Consider the following 11,896-nt stretch of genomic DNA (forward strand, 5'->3'; position numbering starts at 1 on the left):
TTGAGACAAAACAATTCCGCAATTTGGTTTTTTGAGCCAGTCAACTTACTGTTGTATTCCTCTCACTGGCGCATGCGCACGTCGTTGGACTTATTTTTTGCGTGGTTACCCATGCGAAATATAGCCACGGTTTGAAAGAAATTCCATGCAAAGGAGAAATAAGGCTCTGACAGATGCACAGGAGAGACATTGAAGATAATGAGAGTTTTCGATTTTCACTTTTGGGGGGTATCGTCATTTGAGCTTCAATAACTCATGAATTATTAGACAAAATCAAATGGGAAGTTGGTTATAACTTTTTGAAAGATGATTTTAAAAGTTAGATAGGAAAACTAAAACATATTTTAAGAAAAACAAATTTATAATTCACTTCAAAAGTTTACCCTGCGTTTCTTTTTCCTTTCAGTATATGAACTTCAAATCCCCCCCCCCCCCTTTAAAGGCTGGTGTACGCAATATGTGGCAGAAAGAAAGTTGGACAACATGATTCTAATTTTGTTCACCCCTTTTAAAATAAAAAGAATTGGTTGGTATGACCAGTGATGTAGCAGGAGTTCTTACCACTTCTTTAACCTCCGCTTTGTTACTTTTTGATTGCTGGTTCCCTTCCTCGGTTGTAACACTTAAGCTCTCCTCCTCGCCCTCAACATGACAAAACATTTGTGGAACGTTTGGTACACGCCAGAGTGATAAGGGTTCATCCACCTTCCATGCAATGGAAGGCATCGTTTCCAAATTTCCTTTGTAAAATTTGTTTGAAGGGAAATCGCATATCCTTGGGTGCTGAAAAACAAGAAAAATCTGTAAATTTTATCGAATTTTACATGAAATCTGAAAAACTTTTAATAAACAAGATTTTTTTCTTTTCAAATTCCAACCTTTTGTCTGTTTGATCGGTAGTGATTTGAATACCTACCATTCTGTATTGACAATTGAGGAACACAGCACGATCAGCATATCTCTCAAATAATGACTTCTCCAATCCAAGCGAGGCTGCTTCTGAGCAAAGAACGACTGGCTGAAGCTGCTTATGATCACCAATCAGAATAACCTGTTCCGCTTTAGTGGCAATGATTGGTGCAAGGGTTTCCGGTTCAGTGCACATGCCGGCTTCATCTATGATCATCTGATAAACATTTCCATGCGTTGCTTTCAAAAATCTTGCATTTGTTGCAACAGCAGTGGTACAAAAAATGACATCATAGTGTTTCAACTCCTCCTGACAAGCCTTGCTTAGCAGCTTTTTATAATTATATATTTCGCCTTGATCAGAAAAGCTTGGATTATTTCTGAACATGTTGTCATAGTTTCTTAATTCTTCAGCATTTGGTTTTCCTTCCATTCGAATGAGATTGTGTAGAGATATATCTTCTAATTGCAGATCTGGTCTGTTGTCTTTGCACGAAGTTTTACTTGTGTAATCTCTTCCAGGCATTGGAAAAACAATGCTTTCAAGTGAACTGCCATACATGCGCACCATTTTGGGAGAATTTTCACCCAACTTTTTCAGCATCCACCCTTGAAAAAAATTGCAATAGTACATGTAATATATATATTTATAGGACGTAATTTGAACTCTAGTTATACGTTTTGTTTTTTACAGGGAGAGACATCCAAATATGAAAATTTTTCTTTCGTTCTTGTCTTTCCTCATTTTTACTGATTTGGACCAATATGCATTTGTGACCTAGTATCTACTAATTATGTATATCTCGACACATTTTGGAGAAACTAAGATGTTAATTGGCTTTTATAAATTATGCACTTTGTTCAGTTTAATTTGTACTAATATAAAAAAGAAAATTTCAGTACACAAAAAACCACTAAATTCTTACGGGCAACTAAATCCACAGATTTGTTTGATGGACCACAAAAAACAACTTGTTTGTGTCCTCCTCCTTCCTGTTCAAGAATATCATTGATTTTCACGAACAAGTATATCAGCTTTATACCAGTATATGTTTTTCCTGTGCCTGCAAAAAAAATATACATATATATTGTAATTTTCTATTTAAATTTACTACATCATTTATCCTGATTCATGATACTGATAAATAAAAAAAAAACATTAAAACATTAAGTCAATAGCCACAAACCTGGAGGACCTTGAATCAAACTGAAACGAGAACTAAGCGCACGTTGTATGGCCTTCAGCTGTTGTGTGTTATTTGGAGCTAGACCACATATTGTCACATCCGCCTCTATTTTTCTGGACAAATCCAAATGGTCTTTATCTGAAAAGTAAAATACATATAACATATATTTACGTTTAAAATAGATTGCATGCAATTCAAGTTTTCCTGATTAATTCATTTAAAAAGCTACGTTGACTTTAACTAAACAATCAGCTACCGAGTTTGGGGATCTTCTTTGTCAATGCTATTGCTTTTGCCAATTCTGTTGCTTTGCTAAGACAACTTAAAATTGCCTCCACACGCCTGTAACAAAAATACAAAAAAATAAATGATAATAGAAAGCAATCAAATATACTGAAATTATAAATGAATTATTATACTTAAGCATCTTACTTGTCTGCATCAGCTTTCTGAAGAAGTTCAACACCACACCGTGGTGGAGGATTAGAACGCATTTCTGCTGTTGGTTTGGGACTGTCCTTGTGTAATCGAATGTGCATTTTTGTTTTGCCTTTTTTCTTGCTTTTCTGCAAAATGTTAATTTCTCCATGTCCTATCCAGATCTGTCTATCATCAGGGTTTGTGTCTGCCGTAGCTCGGGAAGGAACACCATTCACCAAGTCACACCTAATACAAACACAGTCAGAACTCAGGAGATATTTCGACTCTCTTTCTTCTTCGATCTTCTCTTCACCAAAGAGGATCGTTTTCTCAGATATATATTTAAATTCTAGATCTCTTTTCAAACAGAAGGAATTTCGCAATGTAAAGTTACAATCACTGTAATCTGAACGTCCAGAAAAATCTACAGGCAAATCATTTATAACAACAGGAGTCCCTTGGGTCATTTTCACAGCAGATTCCATGCGGAAAATACTCAACCATATTTTGACGTATTCAACTGGGGATTTAATTTGTTGTGGGACTCTTTGCGTTGAATAACGTGCAAAATACTTCACAGGATCATCAGTGTGCTGAAGGCATAATTTCACATTGTTCGTTAATTCTACCATTTGAACAGTAGGAACCATAACACCCTTTTTCGGTTCTGCTGTTAGTTGCACTGCCAAGATTTGACCATGATTGAGACTCATGCTGAATTCGCAGCATTGTTGTATAATGTTTCCACCTCGAACCTCGGAGGTGACATCAGACTCTGTGTTGAAGCACGCAGGAACAGATTGACTCATGTTCACATCTGGATGATCTGTTCCGAAAAAAGCCTCTTTAAAAGCCTCTTTAAGATGGGAAGTCTTACCATTCAGTATTACTTTCAATATCTTCTGCCATTTCGGATATTGTTGATATGTCACGCGTTGGTGAGGATCTATTCGCACTGTAGGTCCTCTCTTCTGAAATCTCATGTGTGGGGCATATCCTGTAAAGGAATACAATCGTTGCTGCCAATAAAGCGAAGCCAGTGGTTTAGATTCTTCATCAGATTTTACGAGCGGTTTAGCACAAACTTTCATCGAAGAATAAGAAATATCTTTGCAGTCTTTTGGTAATTTTCGCATTCCTGGAAAATGCAATGAAACCTCTTTCTCCGACACATTTTGAACCATAGAATAGCTCATTTGGGATCTTTTAGAAAGCTTTTTACCAAAATGAAGAGCAAAGCATTGTTTTTCAAACGACTTTTCTCGCTTCGTAACATCGTTGATTTCATCACACAATCTTTCAACTTCTTCCTTTGTGTATGGAGACGATTTCCCATCAAGTGCTGCATGTATAAGTCTCTGAACTATAACATCAGCATACCTCCGAATTGGAGAGGTACAATGAATGTAAGGGAAAATTCCAAGAGAAAAGTGACATCCATCTTTCCTGGAAGTCATATTTCCTGAAACACTGTACCTTGCAGACTCTTGAAAGGCAATCCATTCTTCAAATGCTAATGCCTGTTTCGGGTGGAGTTCATCGCAACCAACAAGACGAATTACTTCTTCAAAGTTTTCTTCAGTTACGTTCGAGGTCATTCTTTTCCAGACTGGTAGCTGAATTGGAAATATCTTATTCCATCTCATTGGTGGAACTTTTCCAACATCAATAGTTGTGTTGTTTGGCAAAGGCAGATGTTGAATTCTTAGAACAAACTTCCCAATTACAGGATTTGAATCCATCCATTCCCTTACTTTCTCTGCTGAGGGTTGCTCTTGAACTCTGAGTGGCAGGCATTTCGAGTATTTACTGAATAGGTAGTTAGCAATATGATGATTTGCCAAAAGCATAAATTCCTCAACAAGGTTGTGAGCGTCGATTGCTGAGTAATAGCTGTCGCTATTTTTCATATAATCACCTTCAAATGGAAAAGCAAAACGCTTGTTTCCAAGACGTTTTTCCCGACGTTTTTCGGCTAAGGCACTCAAAACACGAATATTTTCATTCAATTCAGTCTCATTGGCTTCGTTTTGATGAGATATTATTCTTTGAACCTCTTGGTAGGTAAACTGACGACATGATTTTACGATCGTTCTTTTTACTTCGGGAGCACTAGCTACCTCTCCAGAGGAATTCATAACAAAGAAGATTGATATGGCGTTCCTATTTTCGTTTGGCAAAAGGCTGCAAATGTTTGTACTAAGAGGCTCTGGCAGCATGTGATGAGGTCGATAACCTTCACCAGGATAAAATGTTCTTGTTCTTTCTCTGGCTTCTCTGTCAATGGAATCACCTTTCTGTATGACACTTGCTACGTCAGCAATGTGCACGCCAATTTCATAACAAGTGTCTTCAATTTTCTTGATACTCAGTGCGTCATCTAAATCCTTCGATCCTGGAGGATCAATTGTAAAGGGCTGGTGGTCTTCTGCAAGAACCTCTCTGGGTTTATCCGTGTTCTCTTGGAATGGATTTTGAATGATGTCGTTTGTAAGCTGTATTGTCTCTTCCTTATAATGAGTTGGTATTTGGTTTTGGAGACACAGTACCTTCAAACTTGACTTTGAACTTTCACTGAAGCTGTGTACGGAGAGGACTGCACCGACAGGATAGAGTTCATTCCAAGAAATGAGACAAACAAGAAATAAGTATCCGTTACGGTTTGCCGGATCTATTGACTTCAGTTCTTCAAATTTAAGATCTTTTGCATTCTCGTCATATCTGTATGTCTCTATCTGGAACTGATTCTCAATATTGTTATGAAGGATACTAATTTTTGGGACAGTTTTGCACAGAGGCTTCATCAGATGTGTTTCAAATGCATCAAGCGTGCACAAAAACACTGGGTTTTTAATTTTGTTGAAACGTGTCCTCTTTGTTATTCCAACTACTTGTCCATAAACTTTCCCTTCACTTTTAAAACCACTGGGAGTTTTATTTAGGCGAGGAATGACATCTCCTCCAAGTGGCTCACTGAGGATTTCTACTACGACTTCATCTTCATTGTAGACCTTTCCGCATTTTGATCGACCTGATATTTCTATTGTTTTGATTTTGTCCGTTTCGTCCAATACTGTGCACACTGCTCCATGAGAGGTTTCAATTGTGATCCTGCAATGTTTGTATTTTTGTCGTCTCTTCGAGCAAAGCATCAAGGCTTCTTCTTTTGTTTTCAGATCTGGGTATTCAGCGTATTTCATTTTGTTTCTTTTAAAGCTTCCAATAAAACGATCTGACAAATTCAGCCCATTTTCCAAGATACCCTTGTCAATTTCATACATAATATCAAGATTTATCCCCTCAGGCTGAAGCAGACGTTCACAGCTTTCATTGAAAAAAGTATCTTCCTGAAGATCATCCTCTTCGCTCTCAGGATTATAAAACTGAGAACTGAAATCTTCTGTTTCATCCTTAAATTTAAAATCAGGAGCCATTGAACTTTCCGGAAGTGGATGGTACTCATCCTCACTGTCTTCAGAGTCAACTATATGCATGTTAGAGAAAATACATGACCCGTCAGAATTGACCTCGCTACCAAGCTCTGGGGTTCCTGTTTGATGTCCAGTGGAGGACAAACCAGAGTCGCCAGTACGATTCCGCCTTCGTTTTCGTTTAGGCTTGGTTACAGGAAAGTCAAAGTCTTTGACATCTTTCCAGCTTTTGGGGGAGTTGTCTGACAGGGTGTGAGTTATTTCTGGTGGAGCATTCGAATCATTAGAACAATTTGGCTCAGATTCATCAAATTCTGTGGTCTCTGATCTATCAAGGCTTGTTTCTTTTTGTTTCTTTTCCTTTTTGACTAAAAATTACATTAATATAAATTTTTGATAATCAAACTATTCAAAATTAATATTAGGGATGTCAAATCGGTCAATTTTTATTACTCGGTTACTCGGACGTTTTTAGGTTAGTACCCGGGTTCGGTAAAGTGTAAATAAATAGGAACAAGTTAATTGATAACTGTAAAACATGGTAAACTCTTGTAGAAATAAAACCGATGGGAGGTTACCTGCAAATGCGTTGTAACAATTATGACCACTTTGTACCCGACGAATTTTTTTTTAAAGTTCAATTTATTTATCAGATAAATACGAGTAATAAAATTATAAATGGTTCAGTGTTTTTCTTTAAAAAATAATCAGTTCTGTTCCGTAATTGTATATGTAAGTCTTTGATGTCTTTGACGTCCAAGTGATAAGTTGCATTGTCAGAGCTACATGTACGGTATAAACTTGATCATGTAAACCTATAACAGAGAGGATTTATACGATCTTCGTACACTTTTTGATCCGAGATTTCATAGAATTACGATACGGTATGTTTTAGTTTGGAGCAACGATGGACATAACATTTTTAAAGCATTTGCTTTCAACCATTTGCATTAATTGGCATGTAATCAAACGCATATCAACAATCGCACGTGCAATATCGTCTGTCTCTTTCCCCGAGAATTTACGGCTTCTTGGAGAATTGACAAAATTATTTAATTTATTTAAATACAATGGACCTTAAACGATGTTCAATGAAAACAAATAATTAAAGCAAACTAAACATAACGGTGGAAGGCAGGCGCAGGTGAGAAAAGCCAGGTAGGCACATCAAGTGTTTGGTCACGGTAATTACTGTATAAACACTGCCACGGGCGATAACGGTAATTTAGGAAACCCTAATTACTGTATGTACAAGTGCAAAGAACATTTTACGTTTTAAAATCGAAGTTTTAATGCATTAATAAATATATAAGCTCAGAAATATTTAAAAATATACATCCGAGTAACCGAGTACCGATTTTAGTATTCGATACTCGGACGTTCGATCGAGTACCCGGTTAACCGGGTACTCGTTGACATCCCTAATTCAAATACTACTACATATTACAACTATAACTTGAACTCGCCTGTTTGTTGGTTAAAATTTGGTACTGAAGCATGATACATTGTAATTTTATTCAGACAGTGCAATTTTCATATCATCACTTACTACATGTAGTTAATTTCAAATGATTTAAGATACATGTTTATGAATGCATTTTGAACATTATGAAAAAAGTTCAACAAACCTCTTTCTTGCTTGTTTTCTCTTTTTGTTTGTTCCTTCTTTATATCTTTGTTACTCTGAAATTCGTTTTCATACAATTTACTCGATTTCATCAATATTAAGTAAACTAAGAGTCTTTAATTTAAAATGCTATTATTGTCCTACCCTTTTAGTGGAGTCTTTGACAGCAGGTATATCAGATGCGCATGCTCTTTTGTTCAATTCTGTAACCTTCATTTCCAATCTGGTCAGTAATCTCTCAAAGGATGATTTATCATGCATCTATAACATTCAAACGTTAATACATGAAAACTCTACATGTAATTTCATTTGGTTTCTGGATGAATGAAAATGTCCTCTCTGGCATATCAATAACAAAATAGTATAACTGACCGGTTCTGCCATAGCTATGGCGTTTTCGGCCTTGTTGATGGCTACATCTAACATTCCAAGCTGCTCCAAAGCATGCGCCCATAGCTCCATCACTAGTGCCAAATTAGGGTCTGACGGGTGACTCTTGCAAACTGAATAAATAATGAATTCGAGTTTTAAAAATCGTTTACTTTCATTCAAAACTTAAGCTTAGCTGAGTATTAGTTATGTCACCGTAAGACTTAGGAAAAATTTTGAATTTTTCTCCAAATTGTTTTAGGTAAAACTGTGAAGCCCCTAGTTCTATTCAGATTGATATCACGACAAATTATTTCTACAACAGTATTTGACTTACGATTTTTGCAATGTCCGCACACCATTCTGGGATTTTGCTGTAAATACAATTGTAACTTGTAATCTTTTCACAAAACTCAAAACTTTTCTTTGCAAATACTTACTTTAAATATTGTTTCGTTGTAGTTTTTTAAATCTTCTTTTTAGTCTTCTTTTTAATATGAAATTGCCAAAAATTGCAGTCAAATTAGCTAATTAGTTTACACATGATGACATCGGACTTACTTTTTTCAGGAGTTTCCATCCGTTGCTTATATCAAATTTCAGAATTTCTCGCAGAATTAGTTCCATACTTGAGTTATCTGTACAATAAGTGGAAACCAACATACGATAACTTATCTGTATTTCTTTGACACAAGTCGAGACAACTGGTTTGTCTTCATATTCATCAATAATGGACCTCACATCTCTGATGATTTTCAACTTCACCTAGATAAAAGAAAATAAAAAATAATACAGTTTTCATATTTTAAAATTTACTATTAGATTTGAAATCTATTTAATTGGGACTGAGTCGAAATGCTCAGAGAAAAGATGAATAATATCATCCTCAAAGAAAAGATTTTTTAAGTACCCAATTCCATAAAGAACTTTTTCCCCAGTCAAACATTCTTTAACAACAACATATACTCTGTAAGATAAAATTTTATGGCATACCGCTAGATGAAAGTCTGGATTTGTCAAAACTGTACCCCAGAACATTCCAGGGTCTAAGTATTCTTGTGAGTGACATTTCTCTGGAAAATCATGACATAATGTTAAAATATACAATAAAGTGATCTTAAAAAAATTTCCATTAAATTTTAGAAATTAAAACAGATCTAGAGTATCAAAATAAAGAACCGGTACGTTTATGTGCGTATCATGTATAAAGTATTTTAAATTATAAGCAATTGCATCGATTTCGTTAATTCTAACGAGATATTATTATATATGTAGCAAGTAAAATTCACATACCTCGGTAAAGACACTTTAATGCCAAACTACTGTCATTCAGCTAAAATAAATATGAAAAGAGTCTCCATCATTTTTGGATTTCTATATCAGTTCTATTATAATAAATATCACATATATGTATATAATATCCGTACTTACCATCACAGCGACGCCTAAACATTTGTCGTAAGCATAAAAAACTTTCTCGTCGTCCATTTCCTCTCGGTAAAATAATGCAATAGAGTCATACAACTGTGTGGCGAATTGCTTGGCTCGAACATAATCCCCATTCTTACAGCAGGTGTCTACCGCAAGAAGGAATTTCTGCCAGTCCGAGTCTGTTTCCATATTTGTCAAAGACTCTGTAACTAAAATACATGTAAGTAATTAAAGTTTTATCGGTTACACTTTTTCTAGAAAGTTCGGTTATTAATAAACAGTGAGATTAAAAATAACTTGGCGTTGGTTACATAAATACATGTACATGTATGATAGTATCATATATTCTTCTTTTATTGCAGTTTGCTACATACACCTACTTAACTCGTACAATATTTTTAAAAGCGGTAGGGTAATTTTTACATTTTACATCTATATAACTATTGTAATTTCCTGGTATATACACCTATGGAGTTCCTTACTTTTGCTACAGTAAAAATCAATAAAAACAAACAGAACTTTCCTGAATAAAAAAATGATGTTTTGATTGTGAAGAGTACAATGAAATTTTATATGCAGTAAAATGCGTTAATGTGTGTTATACATTGTTTTTATATACATGTACCTTAATTAATTAAATCAAAAGCACATTGGTTCCAATGATATACCGAAAAGTTCTATATTCATTTAGAAAGATAAAAGGTTTTGTGTCATATTTTAAAGAAGGAAATGTGTAGTATATGACACAAAATTTCAGGTACGGATAAACATTCCTCTTTGATAGAATTACATTCTGTCTATTTAAGTCAAAAAGTTTAAGCACATATTTTTTTAAATAATGGACACAAGTGCAAATACAGGCAGATTAGCTTTTTACTATCTATTAGAAACCGAATATATTATATACCATGATGTGACCATAAGGATATAAATTCTATTCTGAATTCTAGTTTCTTTTATATAATTGTGCTTATCTTCCAGCAGGAAATGTTCTCTTAATGTATACATATTTAAAACTCGATAAACATGTATTTAAAAAAAGTCCAAAAAAAATCCTGACGATTGTATCTGCTTCCTCATAGTGAATTACTAAAGTTTAGCATAAACCTGTATTTGTTAATGATAAAAGCATTATTTCAAGATTATCTAGATCCAAACTGATATTTATGATCCCTTACCTTTTAATTGTTTACCCTTTTTCTGTGTACAATATGTCCAATCAGTGTAAATAAAATTCAGCTTATTCGTAATGATTCCTTCTTCTATATGTTCATATATGTGTTTGATGTTAAAAGTTTCGACTACCTGTTTTAAAGAGAAATCGGGTCAATTTTTTGAAAACCAGCGTTTATTTTTGTTTCTTACAGAATGCGCAAATGTAAACAATTCGTGGAAACTTTGGAATCTATAAATAGAAGCAGACGTCAATATTCTACTTTCAATTTGCTTTCTAGATAACCAACATTAGGTTTCGTATAAAATTCCATAATTCTTAATTTAACTATCTATAGATAAATAACTTCAACGGTATTAAGGATATTATATAAGTTTAATGAATTAAGCTGTGGCTGAAATCATTACAGTATACTATAGTCATACATTTAAAATTTAATATGAATTTGAAATCGTGACAAAATTAATTGAATTTGACATTTACAACTAGCTTTCAAATAGGTTTTTAATAGTGCCTAAAATTTTAAGCTGTATGCAGATTTCATTGAAAAAATATTATCATTGTTCAATATTTAGCATTTTACTAAGTACATTTTAAAAGTGAATATATAGTTGTATAGCATTAGAGAATATCATGATATTGCACAACATGTTCAGCTAGATACGAATTAAACAAGATAAAAATCAACTAGATTGGGTCTAGGTTAAAGAAAACACATCTTTTCTTTTTGAAGAAAAAAGAATGATTTCAAGACTGTATCCAATGAAATTTGATCCAATGAAATTTGACGTATTTTTCGAGATATATTTAATAGAACTATATAACACTACCTAATTTTCAGTACATTTTTTAATCAAAATAGTTAAAATTCAAAGGATATCAAAATAGAAATAGTATACTATTTTAAAGTTTCATTCTATTTGATGATGAAAAAGGCTATGATTTTTTTTTATTAACGATGCGCTAATTTATAAATACCATGATTAATAAATTAATCACTAATAAATACAATACACGACCTTTATTCATAATTACACCAACCACTCAGCAAGTGATTGTGTTAAATTTTGAATACGTCATTTTAAAGTACATATACCTGTCAGTTATAAATATTTTGCTGAATAATATTCTCATTTTCGTTTTCAATTCATTTTAAATCTCAATGCACATACATTGTAGATATACCATTATATTTCAAGTTTCAATTCGGATTATTGACGATAAATAACCTATTCTATTCTAACCTGCTCAGCCAATCATTGAATATCAACCCGTTACAGATTGATTGAAGTAATCTATATAACGCCTAGAATTACATAAGGAATAAAAATACACATGTGTACTCAGT

At 34.0% G+C, this 11,896-nt stretch overlaps 1 protein-coding gene across 5 annotated transcripts in view; it reads right to left on the reverse strand.

Annotated features, from left to right (window-relative positions):
* The window catches only part of LOC134236836 (helicase with zinc finger domain 2-like), a 32,579-nt gene extending 21,806 nt beyond the window's left edge, over positions 1-10,773 (reverse strand). For 2 of the 5 annotated variants that reach the window (XM_062718976.1, XM_062718977.1), the window contains exon 1: positions 10,553-10,773. Coding sequence is in view for 3 of the 5 variants with exons in the window: in XM_062718974.1 (XP_062574958.1) it covers positions 562-783; positions 917-1,518; positions 1,836-1,973; positions 2,097-2,234; positions 2,353-2,438; positions 2,529-6,315; positions 7,576-7,630; positions 7,719-7,835; positions 7,947-8,077; positions 8,281-8,317; positions 8,505-8,708; positions 8,937-9,016; positions 9,237-9,276; positions 9,375-9,563 (5,826 nt within the window). In the remaining 2 variants the exon portion in view is untranslated. Of the gene's footprint in view, positions 1-561; positions 784-916; positions 1,519-1,835; positions 1,974-2,096; positions 2,235-2,352; positions 2,439-2,528; positions 6,316-7,575; positions 7,631-7,718; positions 7,836-7,946; positions 8,078-8,280; positions 8,318-8,504; positions 8,709-8,936; positions 9,017-9,236; positions 9,277-9,374; positions 9,584-10,552 lie in introns of all 5 variants that reach the window. The other 3 variants (XM_062718974.1, XM_062718973.1, XM_062718975.1) reach the window with 3 other exon arrangements.
* Positions 10,774-11,896: the final 1,123 nt, after the last annotated feature.

Source organism: Saccostrea cucullata, unplaced genomic scaffold, assembly GCF_032062105.1.
Source record: "Saccostrea cucullata isolate Sc308-1 unplaced genomic scaffold, CSIRO_AGI_Scuc_v1 ctg12, whole genome shotgun sequence".
Taxonomy (NCBI): domain Eukaryota; kingdom Metazoa; phylum Mollusca; class Bivalvia; order Ostreida; family Ostreidae; genus Saccostrea; species Saccostrea cuccullata.